Below are 20,793 nucleotides of genomic sequence, written 5' to 3' on the forward strand. Positions count from 1 at the left end.
TAATCAATAGTGGTCTGTCAAAGAAACCCAAATGCAGTACATTATTAAAAAAGTACATACATAAACAATAGATAATTCTTTATTCATTACATTGGCATAATAGATGAAAAGCAGGTTTGTATTTTTTTAAAACAATAAATATTTATTTATTCATTATATTGGTATAATAGATGAAAAGCAGGTTTGTATTTTTTTTAACTGTATGCATTTTAGTAAGAAACCATTACAAAGTTAGCATATAGCCTAAAGTGCAAATGGAGACCTGCAAATCTGGAAATACAATAATTTAAATAAAAGCTTCTTTCAGGATGACTCAAGATTTTTTTCATTTACAAATAGTTTACAAAAAACTGGGTGTTCCAAGAACTATAAACAAACAGGTTCCCTCAACCAGTATTTGCATGTATATGTACAGTAGTATTTTTTCTAATGACTTACTCGAGGGAATATATCTTTATTTATACAAACACCTAGAACCTTGTAACTACAAATCATTTTGCACTGGCAGAGCTCAGGTTAAATATCTGCATACTTCGACTTTCTCTATAACCATATAGGCCAAAGTATGGTAGTAAGACAACTATATATATCTTGTTTTTTTTTCAGTATATACAAAACATCAACATCATGTTTGCATTGCATTAAACTTGAATTGACCAAATCAGGAGTTTTACCTCCGTTTTCGTGTTTGTGTCTGTGAGTGCGCAGTGGTGTCTTGTCTAGAGTGTGTCCTGCCCTGTGCCCAGTGCTTCCCAAGAGAGGCTCTCTGCTATGAATAGCATAAGTGATTATTGGAAGTGATGTGATGATGTGATAATGCTGGTAAAAATACATCATTCTAAGGAGCACACACTACAGACCAGCTATCAGTTAAGAGGAGAGCAAGGTGATGAAGCTAGTTCATACAGTAGATGGGGATTATTAGGGGGTCATAAACGGGAAAGTAAATATAAAGCTAAAGTATCAATAAGAGTTCTAAGACATGATTAGTACATTCTGACTGAGATGCAAGTTCTAGTAAAGGCTGGGAAATCATTCTGTAACCTTGCAACAAGAAAAAGGTTAAAGCCTGGCTTTGGGAACTGAAAAAAAGACCAGGATCCAAAGATAGCAAACAATGTGTGATTATAAGGGGTGTCAGCAGTTCACTGATGTAGTCAGGAGAAAAACTCTTGTAAAGGTGTAACAGTATTTTGATTTTTTTTTCTTAAATCTACAGGGAAATAGTGCTATTAGGTTAAAACAGGAGGTGTACTGTATGCTCTTGTATTTTAGTTATAGTTAAGATATGTGCAGCTGGGTTCTGAACATGTTGCAACTTAATAAGCGCATACTGTATGTTGATACACCAGCAGGCATTGCATTAGAATACTCAAGTCTGGAAAAGACAAAAGCATGCTGAAACAAAACACCTTCACAACATTAAGAACATGAGCTTCAAATACAGGGCTTGGTTAAAGTTAGCACGGTTGACTTGTTGATATAAATAATAATTCCTTAGGCTTTCATACTGTAGTGCTTTTCTGGACACTCCACCACCAATGTGCAGCATCCACCTGGATGATGTGATTGTAGTCATAGTGCACCAGTACACTCACCACAGACCAGCTATCAGTGGAGAGGAGAACAGAGTAATGTAGCCAGTTCATAGATGGGGATTATTATGAGGCCTTGATTGGTAAAGACCAATGGGAAATTTGACCAGGATGGCGGGGCAACATAACATGCCTACTTTTTGGAGAAACACCCTGGGATTTTTCATGACAACAGAGTCAGGACTTCGCTTTTACATCTCATTCCGAAGGATGGCACCTTTCTATTGTATAGTTTCCCCAACACTATACTGGGGGCATACGGACCCACATAGACCATAGACATAGTAATGAAAGTTTTTGCTTATATTTCTCCAACTGTGTAATCCATGCCACAGGAGGATGTACACATACAGTATACTGTATACATACATTAGGACCCACAAAGACCGCAAGGTGAGTTGGGTATTCCATAGAATTCTCTTGCTGAGGCAATTCTAATTTCTAAGAGTATCCATATACTTTTATGGAGAATCAGAGAAAATTATCATCAAATACTCCTTTACAAATCCATGGGGTACGTTTGTTGTAATATTAAGGGTTGTTTACCATTGACATTGTTAATGGTACATGTTATATATTTTCAATGACCCATTGAACATGTGCTGTTTTTTCTAGTTTTTCTGTACTAGTGCAAAGATTTAGAGTAGTGATCTGAGTTGATAATAAACGCAACGTTTCAGCTGTGGAGTCTTCGTCAGGTGTGTGAGAGAGAGGAAAATCAGCAACTGATAAAGCACAGGAGAACAATAGCTGCTAGTGGAGAGGGGGCAAAGCAGAGTGGACACTCAGATGGTGTGAAGTTGAGAGAGGTGAAGAGAAGTGTGAAGTCAAAACCTGCAAATGAATAGAGAGGATCAGAAGGAATGAGTCTGTCATTGAGAGAAGGGGGAAGGTGCGATCATAGTTTCAGGATAATGTTGGTTTCGCATGTCTTTCTGTAATAGGAGTACCAAAACGTGATCTTTGAGAACACAGACAGAGAGATCAGTATGACTGTGGCTGTTAGAGGTGAAATGGGAAACTATGCACTTGGAGAGATCTTTGATCCTCACAGCCCTAACCTGGTCTCTGAAACGGTCTCACAGTCTCCTTCCTGTTTCACCAATGTAGATAGCTGGGCATTTTCTGCAAGAGATGCAGTAAATAAGGTTGCTGGAGGTACAAAATATCATCTGAGTGATCCAGAATTGTCCAGAGGTGCCTTGCATGTGCGTGGTATTGGATATATATTTACAGGTGATGCAGTGAGTTCTGTTGCAGGGGAAAGTGTCTGGTGTGGATGAATGCTGAGGGCGGTCAAGGGAGCTGCGAACAAGAAGATTATGGAGATTAGGTGGTCAGCGACTTCTTTTTAGAACATTTTCTACATTGTTTTAATTTGTTCCTTTCTGTTCAGCAGTCTTTGCTTACATTATAGTCATCTGCATTTTAAAAGACATTAAAACAGATTATTTCTTATGTTCTCCGCTTTCTAGAAGAAGAATGTTACTGTGCAGTACTTTATCAGTTTTTACATTCGTTTTTAATCCTTTCATCATTATTTCTTGCTTTCCATTTTTTTATCCCAAAGCAATTTACACATTGGAAGGTGTCCATAGGAGGACTTTACACACTGAAGTGCATGCACTTTATGAACTTTCCATAAAGTGTAGCACTGAGTAATATGTGGCAGCCATTACTCACCATCAGCTCAACAGATCACACACAGATGTGAGAAATTTCCCCACCAATTGAATTAAGGAGGGATTTTAGGAAGGCCAGATTGTAGAAACCCACAGTTAAATTTACCCTTCGGTCCCAAGTCACCGTACTGGAGCACTGATTTTGAAATCCTCATCCAAAGAGTATTTCCTTCAAAATATCCCATTTCAGTACTAACTTGGCCCGGGTTTGTTTAGCTTCTAAGATATAAAAGGATCAGATGCAAGGTGGTAATGCTGCAGCCTAATTCTTGCAAGTAATTTACAAATATCTATACATAAAGCATGCTTTTAATGTCTTTGTATATGTAAGAAAAATTCTATTTTTGTTAACTCAATAGTTAAAAGTATGTATCTGTTCAAATAATTGCCTTTTTTAATGCTCAGAGGTAAGCTTGCATTGCCAAGTTTGCCATCTTGTGGCCAAATAGTTGATAAGTGCTGCTTACGTGGACAAGACAGAGCTTTATTTTCGCTATGTATGAATACCTGGAAAATGTATTTATGTATGTTCTGGAATTGGTAATGTATTTTTGGACAAACTTTTTACAGGCATCTTGAAGCCTAAAGTAAAAAAAAAGAATATTTCAGGTTATTGGTTTTATAACATGGTCCATTAATAACAGAGAACTCATTTGAAACGCCTAGTGATATTCTAGTACCAGTTACAAAACCCTGTATTGAAGTTTTTATATTGTAGAAAGCATGAGACATTGGACTTTTATTTTCTGTTCCCTAAATTGAAGAGACAGTTTACTGCAGTAGGACTGTGGCTGATGTTTGTATACAGTAGTTCACTATTATTGCTAAGATTATCTTAAACATAGCAATAGCCTATTTTACTTTTATATGGTACATGGAATTGAAAAACAAAGTGGGTGCATATTAAGTAAATATGCACAAACATAAGAACAATGCAATATTGCAGAAAATAAACAAAGACAAAATAATACATTGTTAAGAACGTTACTATTTAGAATGTGAGTCTTTTGCATTATACAGAACTTGAGATTTTCATGCCCCCGTACAGTTTAACTATGGGGAGCTCTGGAATGTCTTGCGTAATACCTTGTAACACCTTCTGCAATTCATCCAAGATGTTTCATTGCTGTTTAACTGTTTCAGCATCCAGTTTCATGTTGCCTTGATGGTGTTTATATCGAGACTGTGTAGGCCACTTTGTGAGTACTCCATTAGATCCTTTGTGTTCCTAGATTAATTTTTGTTTTGGGGGCTGTTTACTGTACATGATGTAAATATAAATTCCTACTAAGCAAAAAAGGTTTGGTAGGGAAGCCAGGGTATCTTCTGGTTATGCAGCTACGCACATACTTTGCTGAGAATGCAGCCCAATATACACTTGTGCTTTACTGTAGATGTTGAACATTTAATATTTTGCTGTCCAGCAGTATAGCTTCAGACACACTACTTTTCATTATTGACAAACGACTACATTATTCCATGTTTGATCATCACAGTGTATTTATTTATATCTGTTGGCAAAGTTTTGTTGCTTCTTCTCAGTAAAGTTTTCATGTGCTCAGCCTTTAAATTCAATGCACTAAAATGTTTCCTGATGTTCTCAAAGAAATGTTGACAATTGTATATGCAGCAAAGTCATTTGCAAGATGTCTATGGGACTACATACCATGTATAGAATCTGCTCTTGGACTTTACATCACTTTTGGTTTTCTTTGTAAACCAATTTTATTGTCAGCAGTACAAGTCACATGACCCCTCTTAAGGGGCTTGTATGCAGCACTTATGTGCCACTTTCTTCACTGTTTCCATAATTTTTTCCAATATTTAATAACATAATGAGCATTTATTCAATACTCCATGACTAATGTATGAACATATACAAGAATGTACCAGCTGAGTAAGTATAACCTTTGGCCCTTACTTCTTATAACCTTCTTTGCTTAATTGAGTTTATTATCCATCTATCCATTTTTTAATAATTTAATCCAATGCAGGGTCTTGATAGTCAGTACCCCCCCCCAGCAAAGCAATGGGTGCATAGTAGGAGACACCATGTATGAGATGTGAGTCTATCCCAGGGCACACACAGTCACAAACATGCAAACACGCACATAAGGGACAGTTTTCCCAGAAGCCGTTAACCTACCAGTATATCTTATAACTGTGGGAGGAAACCACAGAACCCAGATGAAATCCATGCAAGCACAGGGAAACTAACAAACTCCATGCAAACAGCATGTGAAGTACAGGTTTTAGGTGCCATAAGTCATGTCCCTGAATTTTCAGAAATGTTGTTTCTAGGACATCAAAATATATCCCATGTTTGTCACAAAAGTATCCCAATAAAAAATGCTGGAAACGGCTACTGTAAAAATGTCAAGCTTCAGTCTAAGTCAGTGTTCTAAGGCCTTGCTAAATGGTATCTGCTCAGCAATAAAGTGTGCAGCTAAACCAGGTGGAGTTTCTTGGATAATTCACTGTAACCGGGTCATCCTGAGCAGCACCCAACGGTGTCTATCTTTTCTCATGTGTACAATTAATCTGTTATACTACAGTGACAGGTAGTTCATTCATAAACTTTAGCAACTGTGGAATGATGGAAGTATAATGGAAACATAAAGGACAGTGCTATTCATTTAATCATTTGTCAAGCTGCCACCAAGACTAAGAACCTTTACAGAAAATTCTTTGCCACCTTCCCATGTGAAAATTTTGAGATTTCACACAAAAAGGAAATGCCACCTGGGAAAGTAAAAAAAAAAAAATATTACTGTAATGTTTCATGTATCTTTACTTTTTGCCTTGATCAGGAAATTTCTTTTTATCTGGGGTTCAGATCACTGGCAACTTCCCAAACCACCACTAGATGTCAACACAGTTACAAACACAAGAAGATATTTACATAATATTGATATCTATGTTTTGTAAATATGGTTTATTAAATGTATAAAAGTAGTAATTTACACAAAGAAAAAAATACATTTTAAAGCACTATGCATAAAAAGTCCAAAACACTGTTATTAGTGCAATAAAATCAACATTATGGAGGCAGGTGTGTTGACTAAATAAGCAAACCACTACAGGCATTAAATGACAATCTGATGCATTTATGACAATTTGTGGGGAACAAAACAAGAAATTTCTAGAAGATGCTGATAATAATACTCTATCTCCATAAATTTGTAATAAAATACTAGTCTTGTCACTAAGAAACTAAAGATGTTGAGTTTTCACCTTTGTTTCACATTACCCAATAATTAAGGCACAAGACATGCACTTCAGTGCCTGATGAGCCATTATGAAAGCTGCCAGCAGTACTGTTCCAGAGTATTGTTTCTTTCTTGCTTCCTTTATGTTATGACTTCAACTGATAGTTTGATTTTATTGTATGAGAAAAGATTGAAGTTCTAATTCAGTTTCCATCCTCAAAAAACTCATTCTCAGTATTTACATGACTTTTTGTCAGGAATCTGACTCTATAGACATTCACCCAATACTTTAGCAGTTTAGACCTTGACTTGAATCCATATAAACCATATAAAAACTAATTGCATGATGGACTACCTCATACTTCTGCAGAGCACTTGAATTTGTGGGAGTGCATTGCAGCCGAAGTAAAATACAGGAGTAATTGAAATACTATTTGTGTGATTTTGAAAAGTAGTGCACTGGATAGGTTCCAGCATTCTCCTTTATGTTCAGTTATTACTTTCTAAAACTCAGTTACCAAGGCTTCTTTAATTCCAACAAGAGGCCATTTTACAAATTAAATGTCGTGTGTTGTCATGGCAAGCCAACTTATTATTGTACTAATAAAAACTATTGATTTGTGCATCACTGTATGCTGTAAAGTCTTGGAAGTTTTGCAGGTCATGCAGTAAGAATTATTTTCATTTGGTTAGCATTACAGAACAAATCTGAGGCATATAGTCATGCATTTCTTGGGTTGCCTATCTATAAATTACTGAAGTGTTAGTATTTAATGTTATACTGGTAGTTAAATGTTAATGGAAAAGTGGCTATCCAAAATGTCTGAGTCACTGAGTGAGTCAAATGAATTGGATGGTTATTAAGCCATGGTTCAAGGTTAGCTGAATGTTAGCTTTCTTATCTGTACTTGAAATAATAATGATAGCCATACGCAAAATATACATTCTGACATTCTTGATGTTCTATGACAGATATCTGCTAAATATTATTTAAATAATGGCTTCAGGAAAGAGTATTAAGTATTCACATTATATGAGTTGAAGTTTACACCGTGTAACAAAATGTTGTAATCTTCAGGCACTTTGTGAAAACAATTTTCCAGGGTTTTCTTTTACATGAGAACATTAGACAGGTTACCCAGTTCTTGAAAGACACCCACAATCCTTTATGTGAAAGGGGTACGTGCTGTTCTCACTTTTACACATTATATGCAAAATATTTACCCAGTTACAAATTTTCTGTATTATCTTGCCACCTGAATTTGCAATTAAGATGTTTTCAAATAGTACATTGTTTGAATGTACACAGTCTGCTCTAAACTGATAAAGCTAAATGATGCAGCTAGTAACTGTCTTGCTACAGTAACCCTATATTAATGTGCTCTCAAAACCTTAGTTTGAAAGGTGACAAAATTAGTGCAAAGTTCTCTGTGTGTTGTCAGAGTGATTTAACATAATGTCACAGTTAATGCATGGTCCTGTAAGTTCTTCAGTTAGATAATCTAATATTAAGTTACAGTTTTCATAGTGATATGACAATATCAATGAAAGACATCAGAAAGTGTTAGGAAGTTGCTGATTATCACTTTTAGTGCAATGAATTTATCTTTAAGAATTTACACTAATCACGTAGTGTTCTGTCCCTGAGATAATACTAAATTGTTTACACTTATATAGTGCTTTACTGGACACTCCACTCAAAGCGCTTTACAGGTGATGGGGAATCCCCTCCACCACCGCCATACTGCATACAGGTGGCAGAAGGATTTGTGGTAAAGAATCAGAAATTGAACGTTTTGTTCTAAAGCTTAGAATGTTGTGCAAGCCCAACACAACACATCAAATAGTCAACACCATCTGAAATCCATCCATCCATCAAGCAGCTGGTGGCAGCATCATGTTATGGGGATGCTTCTCATTGGCAGGGATTGGGAAGCTTTTGAGTATTGTGAAGAAATAGGGTGGTGCATACAGGCAAATCCTTGAGAAAAAACTGTTTAAATAAGCCACAAATCTAAAACAGAGTCAGTATTTTTATCTCAGCTGATAGTGATTTTACAGGAAGATCATAAAGAGGATGGATGTCCTTAAGTAGCCTTGACAATCAAAGTCTTGACCTGAATTCAATAGAAAATGTATTGCAAAACTCAACGATTGCAGTCCATCACCAATTCCCAAAGAAATTGGCAAAATTGCTCAATTTCTGACAGAAAGAATGGGCAAAAAATTACATCTTCCTCATGTGTAAATCTTGTACAGATTTATCTATCAGAAACGGCTCATTACACTAATGCTGCTAATGGTGCTTCCACAAAGACTGACATAAGGGGTGGCATCCTTATGCAATTAGTACATTTTCAATCTGTATGTTTTATTTTTTTCTGACACTCAGCATTCTTCACATATAACTTCAGTTATAGTTATATTAATCAATTATAATAATCAATCAGTATTCAGTTTGATTATTATGGTTTTGACAAGTGCTTAATTTTTAAATCACAATGTGACGAAGCTCAGTGTGAATGGGAGATAGCAGAAGTATGAATGGGACTGGAAGTACTAGAGTGCTTAACCTGGATATTTGCATATTGATTGACATCAATATGCATTTTTAAGCCACCATTGTTGATAACATACTAACAGGGTAACCTAACAATTATAAATTATTATTTTTTAATTACCACAATCATATGCTATTAGACCAGATCTATTTTTGAAACATGTACTCTGACTTACCTGTCATTGGGTCTGTAAGGTTTTAGAATTTGTATGATCTTCCACTGGCCTACAATGCATATGTGACAGGGCTTATTGTAGTGAACATATTATAAAGGTGACTTCTGGTAAAGTGGAGTTCACTGCTGCTTAGAGAGTGGCACTATGTGGCTCTGAGATTTAGGCTGAATCCTGGCTGGGGCAGAGTAAAGCTAAACATGTTACATATACTCATGGGTAAAGATATTGTAAAATATTATTTTAAAGATAAAAGTATCATGTTTTCATTAGTTTCATAAAACCATTCCTTAAACACATTTTGTTTAAATTTAGGTGCGAGCAGGTGTTTAACACACCTTTCTTGAGTGTTTGAAAACACTAGATCAATACAGGTTTATCCTTTTCCAGGTTTTATACTGTAGCTGAATAAAAAAAAGTAATTAGTCAGGTCTCGCATTTCAATTTCAGTTTTTGAAATCCTGAATAGCTTGTCCCAACTCCCAACACAAATTGTGAGGAAAATTGAAATATCCAATGAAAACCATTTCTTTCTTTCCACATGTTGTATATTCTGGCTTTCATCAGATAAAACATCATTATAACTGATGCATACTTGTAACATGCCAACACTAGATGATTTAATTATTTTCTGTTTTGTTTGAGCCAAATAGATTCTGAGGCCTTTGATTCCTCTAGTTTAAGTTCTTCAGTATGCCTGAATGCTGTTTTTATTTTATACTGCTACACCTCCATCTCTTCCAACATTCATGTCTCTTCCAATGGCTATGAACCCATTCATGCTGTTTTCCTTCATCACTTTCCTTAAGCAATGTGTCTAAAATTCCAATTACATCATAGTTACAAGATAATACAGTAGCTTCTGTTTCTTGGATTTTATTCTTAACATTGATTGCATTGGGGTCCAAAGACTTAAATACCTACAGTAGTCTGTTTTCCTTCTGCATTATTTTTTGTCTTTACTCATAACATATTTTTCTTGCAGTTTTTTTTCCATTTTTCATTCTTGTTTCTTTTTTTATCCTTGCCCCAAGCTGATTTGTACCCATGTATGTAATCCATTGCTTTACTATAAAAAGATTTTCAGTGACTGACATAGCTGAAGTCTTCTTGAGCACACAGTGCTCTTGTAGATGTGATACATTTTCAGATTAGTGTTTGCAGTTCTTCACCCTTGCATGATGCAGGCACAATCTCTTAAATCACCACTGATTTGATCCTGCCATTCAGGTAGTCATGTAGGGTCTTTTAATTTGTTTCATATAGAAAGCATGCTGGTTCTTTATCAGTGTGGTTTGTCCCAACATGAACAAGGACTACAGGGATTTTACCTGCTCTTAAGAGCCTGTTTGCTCTCTGGAGAGTACTAGCCACCATAATTCCAGGGAGAGATTACATACAGTTGATGATTCCCAGATGCAAATCTCAGGAGAAGTGTTTCTGAGAACAGAGCCTATAACAACCACCGCTTCTCTTTTTCTACTGTTTTTAGTTACACTGACTGACTGGTTGAAGATCTTTTGACTGGTGCCTGATTTTCACTTGTCTGTGATGGTGGTAACCTGGGAGGTTGTTCCTTGAGTTTCCAAGTCTTGACTGATTCCAGGTCTTGGAGTAATGTCAACATACGGTGTATGTCGATATAATTTCAGGTGATCTTGGGAAGAACAAATAACGTTGCAAGTGTAAGCAGTAGCAAAAGAGACAACAGGTCTGTAGCACCCTCAATAGTCCTGAACAGTGCAAATACTATGGAAAAACATGAGTGGAAGAATGAGAATGCCCAGCATATGGACAGATTTTATAGGTGTTGTAGAAAACTCAATCATAGACTCACTACATAGAAGTGATGCTGTGAGAAAGAAAAAATATTCTAGCAATGAAATATTTAAGCAACAGAACTGGATATTGATGAGAGACCTCTGTGTCACCCTGAAACTTCAATCTGAGAGCGTTATCACAATCCAGGAATCAAATTCAAGGCCAACAGAATTTGGTAAATTATTTTTTTTATCAGTTCTTTATGCAATCATACTTTTGATAAACAAGACAATTTGGTGCCTGCTTGTTTATGGTTTCAAATGTAACGTTATTTCAGTGAACTAGATAGGAGGCTTCACTTGGAGAGGTGCAAACCGATCTTATTGATATATAATAGCACCCTTAAGCATGTTGGGAAGCTTCTTATACTCATACTCCTGCAACAACATAGAATACAAACTGTTATTCATTGTAGTCAACATAAATGCACCTGTCTGTACTAGGAAGTATTGCCATAAAGACTATGGATCTGATCACAGTACAAAGCACAACATTTTAACAAAAAAACAGAACTGCAGTCAAGCAGAGAACAGGACCTTTGTTGAACTTGAAGTGGATGGAGAATTTGGCAAGCCTACAGAAAAGAGGAATCTTTACTGCAGTTGAAAAGAGCTGAAACAGGAACATCAGCTTGGTCATTGTGCGGAAGCTTTCAGGGAAATGAATAATAAAATAATAAAACCTCAAACCACCTTTAAATAAATCATTATCCCTTTTCAGTAATTGAAGATACTTTACCAGACCTGAGTAACATCAGAATGTTTTCCGTTTGTGATGTGAAGAACATTTTCTGGCATGTAGATGAGAAGTAATTCAGGTGCGTAGCTGCATCAGCATGCATAGCCTGCAAAGGAACAAGTAATAGGTTTATTCCATGCTAAAAATAAAAGAGAGAAAACACAATGTTTTACAGTAACTGTGAAAAAGAGGAGGTTCCTTGACAGATACAGCAGGTGCACAATTAAATTGAATGCAAATTGACAGCTCCAACTGAAAGAATTGCCCTTTCCTTGGTTGATCAGAGGAAAAGAGCTTCCATCTGACAGATGCCTTAGACCAATAGATGTAAAAGGGATTTGACGGTCTCTGAGGAAGGTGAGCTACCAAATTCTACAGCCACATTTAAGAGACATGTGAGCCACTGAAGCAAATCATACGCAAAAAAGCTTTTAAAGTCCATCCAGAAGGTCACTGAACAGAATAAGGAACTCCAAGTTCCAAAGAAGATGATATCGTAGAGATAGCCTGAAGTCAAAGAACACGAACTACTGGAGTTATGTAAAATATGAGGTATGTGAAAATATATTGCAACTGGAGAGATGAGCTCTGTGTGCAGAATAGGGTAATCTTTAAAAAATAAAGGGTTGTTGTTCCAGCTTCATTCAGAAGAGACGTAACGCACAGAATTCAGTCATCAGGTATCACGATTTCATGGAGGGTTGCTTGAACAGAGCATGTGAATGTGTCTGTTGGCCAGGTATGGAGACACAACTGCAGTCATACATAGAACAATGCACCATCTGCAGTGGTTTTTCCTTTTGAAAAGTTATGAACAGATTAATTTGTATTTGATTGTCAAAACAATCTGATTACAGTGGACTAGTTCTAAACCTTTTTGGGAAACTATTTAAAGAACACAAAGGCAGTTGTTAGAAAGTCTAAAATTTTGAAAGACATGGCATTCCAGATAGTGGTTTGGAACTCAGAGTAGTTTATAGTCTTCAGCAAAGTATGGCATTTCAGACCCAAAACATCATCATCGGGGTACCCAGAGAGTAATGGGAAGGTATAATTTGCAATTAAAACAGCAAAGAGGCCCATGGTCAAAGGAAAGAGAGCTGGATCAGATCAGTACATTGCTGGAACACAGATACACCACCATGCAGGGATCAGACGGCAACCCAGCTATGTTACTGAAGAAGCAGCCAAAATGAATATATCGTTATAAATAGGAGGTTAAGAAAATGGAGAATACAACAAAATACCGGTAAAAGACTGAGCATCTTAATTAACAATTAAAATATGAATAAAATCATTAAATAATCATAAGCACCATATTGTAATGATTCTTCCAATTGTAGCAATGCGGGAATTGGAGAAGCCGCGGCAAGTACCGGTATAATTCGACGTCCCGTCTGAAGGGGCATAAGTGTGGTTAGCAAGAACCAGAAGAAAACAAAACAAAAAGTAAAAATACAAAAATGTACCATTAAGTGTGGCACTGCACCATCATGTAGAGTGGTGCCCAGACTGGACTTACCCTATCTAATGGGGTCCAGCCTGGAAAAAAACTCCACTTGGTGGTGGGGACCAGACTGGATTTACCCTATTTAAAGGGGTCCAGTCTGGGAGAGCAGGCAGGGAGCACAAGGCCAAAATAAAAATTCAAATTGTGGAAAAAGGTCAGCCTGTCCCAGTAGACATACAGGCTTAAAGAAAGAGGGACAGGCTAAAAGAAAATAAAAAGAAATACAGCATCATGCTCGGGTACAATCACCTCCGGGTCTGCCGGTGTAATGATCCTCCCACTCCGGGGGTGCCCTGCTCGTCCTTCAGGGGGTGTACAGTGTGCCTTTAAAGAGCCTTCACAGCTGCGGCTCATTCATGATTTAGCCAGTGCAGCTGTGATTACAAAGGCAATGCGCCCGCCTCCACACTGAACACTCCCCTCGCATGTAGTGCTACACAATCTTTACTTAAATTTACTCCAGGCACCCAAATTCTGGCACAGTTTTGTTGAAAAGAGTAATAAATCGGTCACACGGGGTTAAACAAATATTAACAATGACAGTGACACACTAAACAACACATAAGACAAAACACAACATACAATTTACTCTACAAACGACATAATGACTAACAGGCCAAAAGTAGGGATAATTAACATGCATTCTATACCATACAAAATTCAATCTAGAGTTAAATCTGGATGCTACAAAATGCATGGAAATCTATTCTAAAAATGCATCCAATGACCAGAAGAGACCATTTTTAACCAGAAATCAGAGTTTACTAAGAACAACAAAATAGCAAGACCCTTAATTATTTACCAAACATTTAATCAACCAAAGTAAACAGGATTCCTTTGATCAATGTGCCTCAGACCCAATGCAACTCTGTTATCACTTCAGTTTCTTTCTTGCTTTGAAGAGAACCAGAAATGTTGACACTAGCTACAGTAGGTGTTTGACTACCTCCCACCTAACTGTAACAATATGAAAGAAAACAGCTTCCTTTTTTAGGATTTTTCAAAACTTATTAGATCTCTTTTAGATTACGGAAAGTATTGAAAGTGGGAGATCTGTGTTGAGCAAATGGCCTTTTGTTACTCTTTACCCTTTACAGTAATGGGGTTACATAATAGGGCAAAAGTCATATATTTTTAGGAGAGAGGAAGTGTTTTTTTTTTTTTTTGCCATATCCAAACTCCTTGTATCTAAAGTAGACATTATGATTGTCAGGATTTTTTCTAATAGGAACTTTATAGGAATAAAACATTCCCTTGGAAAGATATTGAATTAAATAAAAGTAGAATGTGAAATAGAAATAGCAGAATAAGTATATATATTTATATTTACTAAAGTGGTGGAGTGAAAACACTAGGGGGCACAAGTGATCTTTTGAAAAATGTAGTGACTGTGAAGCATTTCAAAAGGAGCACTATTTTTTCATGAATTAAAAAATAAAATGGTTATTGTTAAACATATTTAGGCTTTTAGTTTTCCCAGAGTAGGAGTTGATGTTTTAATTGAGGATTTTTTTTTTCAGTGTCAGCTAAACATTAAAAGCCCCACCAACACACACAGATCAAATGTCAGTTGTTTTTGTTGTTTATGAATATTCCAAGATATATCATGGTCAATGGGATAGTAATCTTTTTAAATTTTAATATACATTATGTGTTAAGAATGCTTTTTAACATCTGTTAATGTTGCTGGTGATTTTACAGTAAGGATAATATAGTGAATTACTTAAAAAAAGTATTGTATAATGTTAACAAAAATGTGAAGAAGCATGCTATGCTTGTAGTGCACCTTAAATTCAGATACGTGCTTTATATGCTTATTTACTAATTTGTAAATGTAATCTGTCAGAACTATTTACAGGATGATAGTTACTGTCTGACAAAGAAGTTATTTTTTTATTAAAAAATGTAAAAATATAGTTACACTTGCTGGAAATCAGTATTTGCTGTACATTTTATTTAATTTGCACATGGTGTCATTTATTGGTAATATTAATACACTGTAGTTTAAACTTATGATACATAAGCAATTAATTGAATGTTCATAAAGTACCCAATTAGACCCTAATAACAGAAAATACTAACCTCCAAAGTAATTCTTAGTGAATGTTTTGCCAAAGCTGTTGCCATAGTAACTGTTTGCCATGCTTTGCAGATGTGTTGATGAGGGATGTCCGTGAACTGCCTTGTAATATAGCTGCCATGTCAACTGCAGCCCTTTTTCTTGCACCATGTTTCAATATTTATTTTTGTTCTTCTCAGATTTTTAAAAATTTGTTCTACTTGCATTTCTTCCTTTGTTTTTTATTTATCTCTGAAATCATGTTCAAATTAATTTATGTTTCTGGTTCAGAGTGAAGCCATGTTCAATAGCTGACTGCTTTATTTAGCTGAGATTCACTCAAAAAATGAAAGGTCTTGCAAATTGGGACAAAAAAGACATTCACGTGCATTCTTTCTTGCTATACATGTGCAGGGTGATAAAACTGAACACTAATTTTTCCTAAACAGAATAAGACATAGCAAAATGAGAGACACAGTGTTTCAAAATCATAATAAGCCTCTTAGTGTGTTGTAAAATCTTTCATGTCTTCCTCAATGTAAAGCGAAAATAAGACAAGATGTATTGCTGTCAGAAACAATTTTATGTGAATCTAAGGTTTGATGATATTCCAATTAGATTCTTTCTAGAAGGGAATTGTTTATCTCTTCTTAAATGGCGCTGCCTGCTTCACCTTTTGCCTTAAAGGTTCTGAGATACTTTAAATTCATCTGCAAAGAAAATCTAAAATCTGTCCACAGGACCACTCACAATTTGCCTTTGATGAAGCTCAGGTTAAATAATGAAACCTTGACCCATAACTGTCAGAGTGCAGTTGGACAGTGTAACCTTGAGGATTAAGAATGCTGGGATGTGATTAACAGTTTTTTTTCTTTTTCTTCCAGTTTCTTCACAGAGTAATAGATGGTGTGTGTGGGCGAGATCCTCCTCGACTGCATGACTACAGCAGTGTTTGGAGCTTGAGGGAATGGCTGGAGTTAGTCGATACACTTTCTTCAATATTCAGAACAGCGATTGGAAAGAAAATGTCTGACGAGGAGGTGAGAATATCAGTATTATTTTTAGCATTGCTAATTATTTTCTAGTTACAAACCCTCAGTTGGTATCCAGCAGTTGGCCTTGACAGTCAGCACAAGAGAGATGAAGGGTAGGTGCTTTAGTTTTCTGAAATGTGCAGGGTCACACCACCTGTTTTGCAAAGCAAATCATCAAGTTAAAAGTGGTGGAATCAGAGATGTAGGGCCCAACCTTGCTGGAAAAGGAGGCCTTTATGTTTTAAGCCATTTGGGAGTCCTGCTGAATAAAATTGAAAAAGGTTTCAAAATTTGTGTCATAATAAGCCAGATTGAACCACCTGAAAAAACTTGAAAAACCTGTGCATGTGTAGTTCATTAAGATTTGTATTTTCTCTGATTAGTACAGCCCCCTGTCTAGTTTTTAAAAAAGAACAAACAGAAACAGTAATGGAAGGTGCTAGTAAACACCAACTTGAAATGTTGGACGTGCTGCTGGAAAGGCTTAGCAACATAGTGATTAGGATGCAGAACGCAGAGTGCTCACTGGAACTATATTACTGTTGTGAAGGCAGGTGTGCATTCAAACTAACCATTGAACTAGCAGACTGAATCATTTCCAGCAGGGGCTCATCTTCCTGGCTTAGAGGTGAAACAACCACTGTGTGATCACTAAACCTGAAAGAATCAGCTCTGTTTCTTCTCAGAGTATATGATTGCCAAGAAGTAATTATTTCTAAAGATACAAATTTGATCACTTAAATCTTCACAATGAAATAAGTTCATTGTTCCTGGTCCCTTGATACACATTTTGGGAGTGTTCTGTAATAAAGCACTTTTGGGTGTATTCTTCTAAAGTGCTTTCAAATATGACTGCTATGACTGAGTGACTGAGCACCTGACTGCTCTTGCTTAATGATGACTCTCCAGTTACTGTTGGAGTCTTTTGCTGGTGGGGTATACTGCAATTGCAGCCAAAAAAATCTAATGAGGTTGTTTGGCAGCTGAGATACCCTTGAAGTGATGGCTAATGGCTGGCAAAATGTTTAAACGGTTGCATTAATTTGCAGAAATTTTCTTATGCACAGTATGACTTGGATACACTTATGCCTATGGTACTAGTTCTCTAATAAATGCCATAACAAAGTACAAAGGTCCTTAACTATTATACCAGAAGCCAAAATGATCAAATTCCACAATGATCAAATGCCTTTTCTTCAGAACATTTTTTCCCTTCATTTCAGTTTACTTTGAGGGTATGTTTCTGTTCTCCTCTCTCTAAACTAGTGTTCATTCTGTTGTCCTTCTGTGGTCTTTGTGAATCCCAAGAGGAGTGGACCAGCTGCTTTTCTGCTCAACACTATTTTTTGCCTTTTTTTTTAACTAGTTTGAACACATGCACACAAATAGATTGCACAGTATAAGGTATAGTGGGAAATCATAGGATACCAATAATAATAGAAAAAAAATATGACCATACTGTACATTTAATGTGCTGGTATTAATGGCAAACTGGCGATGCTAAGTGCATAGTTAACTATATACAGTACTATAGTAAAGTGTAGGGTTTGGGGGCTCTGTTAACCATGCCAGGACTACCACTGTAAGAAATCACTGTAGCAGCTGGCTTACAGTCAATGCTGTTTGGAGTGTAACTGCTTGTCTACAGATGCTCAAAACCGTGCCACTGTGCCTGTCATTTTGTCACACAGAACCCTGTCAACCCTATAAACCTTTAGTTCTGTTCTCAGAGTGAAACTTTCCTTTGCCTTGTCTATGTTCTTGCAAGAAGCTATTCTTTCTTGTGTTGCTTCTGTCAATTATTAATTAGTCACATTACTCAATTGTCTTGACTCAGATAGTTAGGAGTGTTTTGGAAAATGAGGACAGCTTCATTTATTTGAGTTCAATGCATTTTTTTATCTCTGCCATTTTACTTATGAAACTGTATTTGATGTACACCTATGACAATCGGTTATTTTCCCAGAACACAATGCCTGCATTATATTTAAAATGAGTATAGTTTTAAGATTTTTTATATTAATGACAGAAATTTAGTTTCACATTTGTCGAAGTATTTGTTTTACATATACATTTTGGCTAGGGTATTTTTAATAGAAATTAGAGATCTAAATTTAAATATAGATTTAAATACAGACATAGCATAACAGATATTTCTGAATGTATTGATTATCTGGAAAATGTCTTTATCTTTGCCTTGCTGAAGAAGTTAAATAGCTATAGCTGTAAACAGAAATGTGGCTGCACTGTGCTAACAAAATCTTTAGACAATACTGATTTAAAATACACATTGTTGCAATAAAATGAAAATCCAATTATTGTGTGTGTTAAATGTGTAGGTGCAGCAATCAATAAACTGGCTTGACATCGGCTATCAAGAAGCAATTCTGACTTGCCTGAAGGGCAGAAAGGAGGAAATCCGACAAGCATTGGTTGAAAAAACAAATGCAATTTCTTCAACACAGCTGCAGGACTTTGACTGGCAGTTAAAGGTAGGATATAGGTTTTGAACTGTTAGTAATTTTAAAATGGAGCAAGTGTTGTGTACATAGTGGAAGCACAATAAGAAGCATTGACTGCTGGGTTAATGTTGTTGTTTTTTTCTCATACTGCAGATTTTGTATGGCATTATAAAAATGGAATGGCGTGTTTTTACAAAGGTTATATTCATCTCTTCTCAAATTGATTATATTGATTTCACAAGCTAACTAAAGGTCTCCATATTAAGGGCTGGGGTAAAAATGTTATGCTGCAAGCATCTAACGCTATAGTTTACACTTCTCAGGAAATTGTAAACACTGCAGAGACCTGAATGTTCGGGAAAAGAGAGCACGCAGTGGGAACAGATGTTAAGTGGATATTATTGTGCTGATTGTTCCAGTCTGCTTGACATGCAGAGTTGCCCAGCCAAATTTAGCATTATGCAGATCTACCGTGTTTAAATGGGCTAGTAATAATGCAACAGTAATGTTTTTGAACAGCTTTGTTTTCAGAAAATGACACAGCTTTAAAAAATAGTTTTCTGTATCTGAAGGGATTTTACCACTTGCAACAATTGCTTGTCATTTTTGTTTGTTGTTTTAGGTCTGGGTTGAACTCGTGATCGTATTTAAAATACTTTCCTGACAGTTTCAGTCTTTTGGGAACTAGTGGTGTGTATCGTGCTGCCATTGCATTACACGTACAGCTCCTAATGAATAATTCAGGCAATGTAAAGCATTCATTAGTGCTGGTGCTGTTTATCTGGCTAATTTTAAATGCAGTGTCTGTGCTAATTGCTGATGATTTTAGGTAAGAAATAGTATAACATTGAAGCTTATCAAAACTCCACTGGATATCTTTCATTGAGGATGATCATAGTCGGATATACTTGGATTTGGCAAGACCAGCAGTTAAATAAATATTTGTAAATGCTGTTTTTTGCATTATTGTTTAAAAATGTATTAATATGGTGCCAGTCTTCTAGTTAATATAGAGTAGAAAATGTATAAAGTAGTGAAGTCAGTCAACTTCACTACAGATAAGAATGAGAATATTCATGTTTTGTGAGCCCTTCTGTAGAAAGAGCTTGTGATAATTATTATACAGATTACAACAGTTATAATAATAGTTAAAATATAAATGTGTGCACCTAAATGAATAACAGAAAAAGATAAATGTCGAAATAGTGCCAATGTAAGGTAACTGGTATTATATCTTTCATTCAGTTATCTTTCATTGGCATTAAATATATTTCCTAAATAAAATTGTATATTCACAAAGCTGCTTTGCATCTTAAAAAGCTTGTGTAGTTCAGGTGAATTTAAATGTGAGATATAGAATTAATTTAATGCATATAGTAACTAACAGTACTGTTAGTAATATATTCTGTTAGTGCTATGCTGTGCTGTTACTGCTATGTGTAGCATTTCACACAAAGCAGCCTTAATTACATTATTATGTACTGTGTGTACCATGATAGATACAGTGGGTATAGAAAGTCACCACCCCCTTTCAAAATGTTCACCTTTTGTTTCCCTAAAGTCCCAAAAGAAGACAAATAAAATCCAACCTTTTCCAGTTTTATTTACAAATTGTACCTTGCAACATCCAAGTAAAAAAAGAAAACAAAATTTCTGGGAAAAAAAATAACTGGGTTGAATAACCTCCTCCACCCCGAGTTAATACTTGGTAAAAGCACCATTTTCTTGAATTACAGCCTTGAGACTGCTTGGATACATCTCTACCAACTTTGCACACCTAGAGGTAGGAATATTTACCCATTCCACCTTATGATTAGGCCACTCAAGTACATTCACCTTCCTATCTTTTAGCCACTGTGTGGTTGCTTTGGCGGTGTGGTTTGGGTCATTGTCATGTTGAAAGGTGAACCATCTTCCCATTTTCAACTTCCTGGCTGAGGGCTGCAGGTT

At 36.0% G+C, this 20,793-nt stretch overlaps 1 protein-coding gene across 1 annotated transcript in view; it reads left to right on the forward strand.

Annotated features, from left to right (window-relative positions):
• commd8 (COMM domain containing 8) overlaps nucleotides 1-20,793 on the forward strand; it is a 53,598-nt gene that overhangs the window by 3,080 nt on the left and 29,725 nt on the right. The window contains exons 2-3 of the mRNA XM_088627351.1: nucleotides 16,232-16,387; nucleotides 18,721-18,873. Of these exons, the coding sequence (XP_088483477.1) occupies nucleotides 16,232-16,387; nucleotides 18,721-18,873 (309 nt within the window). The remainder of the gene's footprint in view (nucleotides 1-16,231; nucleotides 16,388-18,720; nucleotides 18,874-20,793) is intronic.

The sequence above is a fragment of the Lepisosteus platostomus genome, chromosome 1 (assembly GCF_059453375.1).
Source record: "Lepisosteus platostomus isolate fLepPlt1 chromosome 1, fLepPlt1.hap1, whole genome shotgun sequence".
NCBI lineage: Eukaryota > Metazoa > Chordata > Actinopteri > Semionotiformes > Lepisosteidae > Lepisosteus > Lepisosteus platostomus.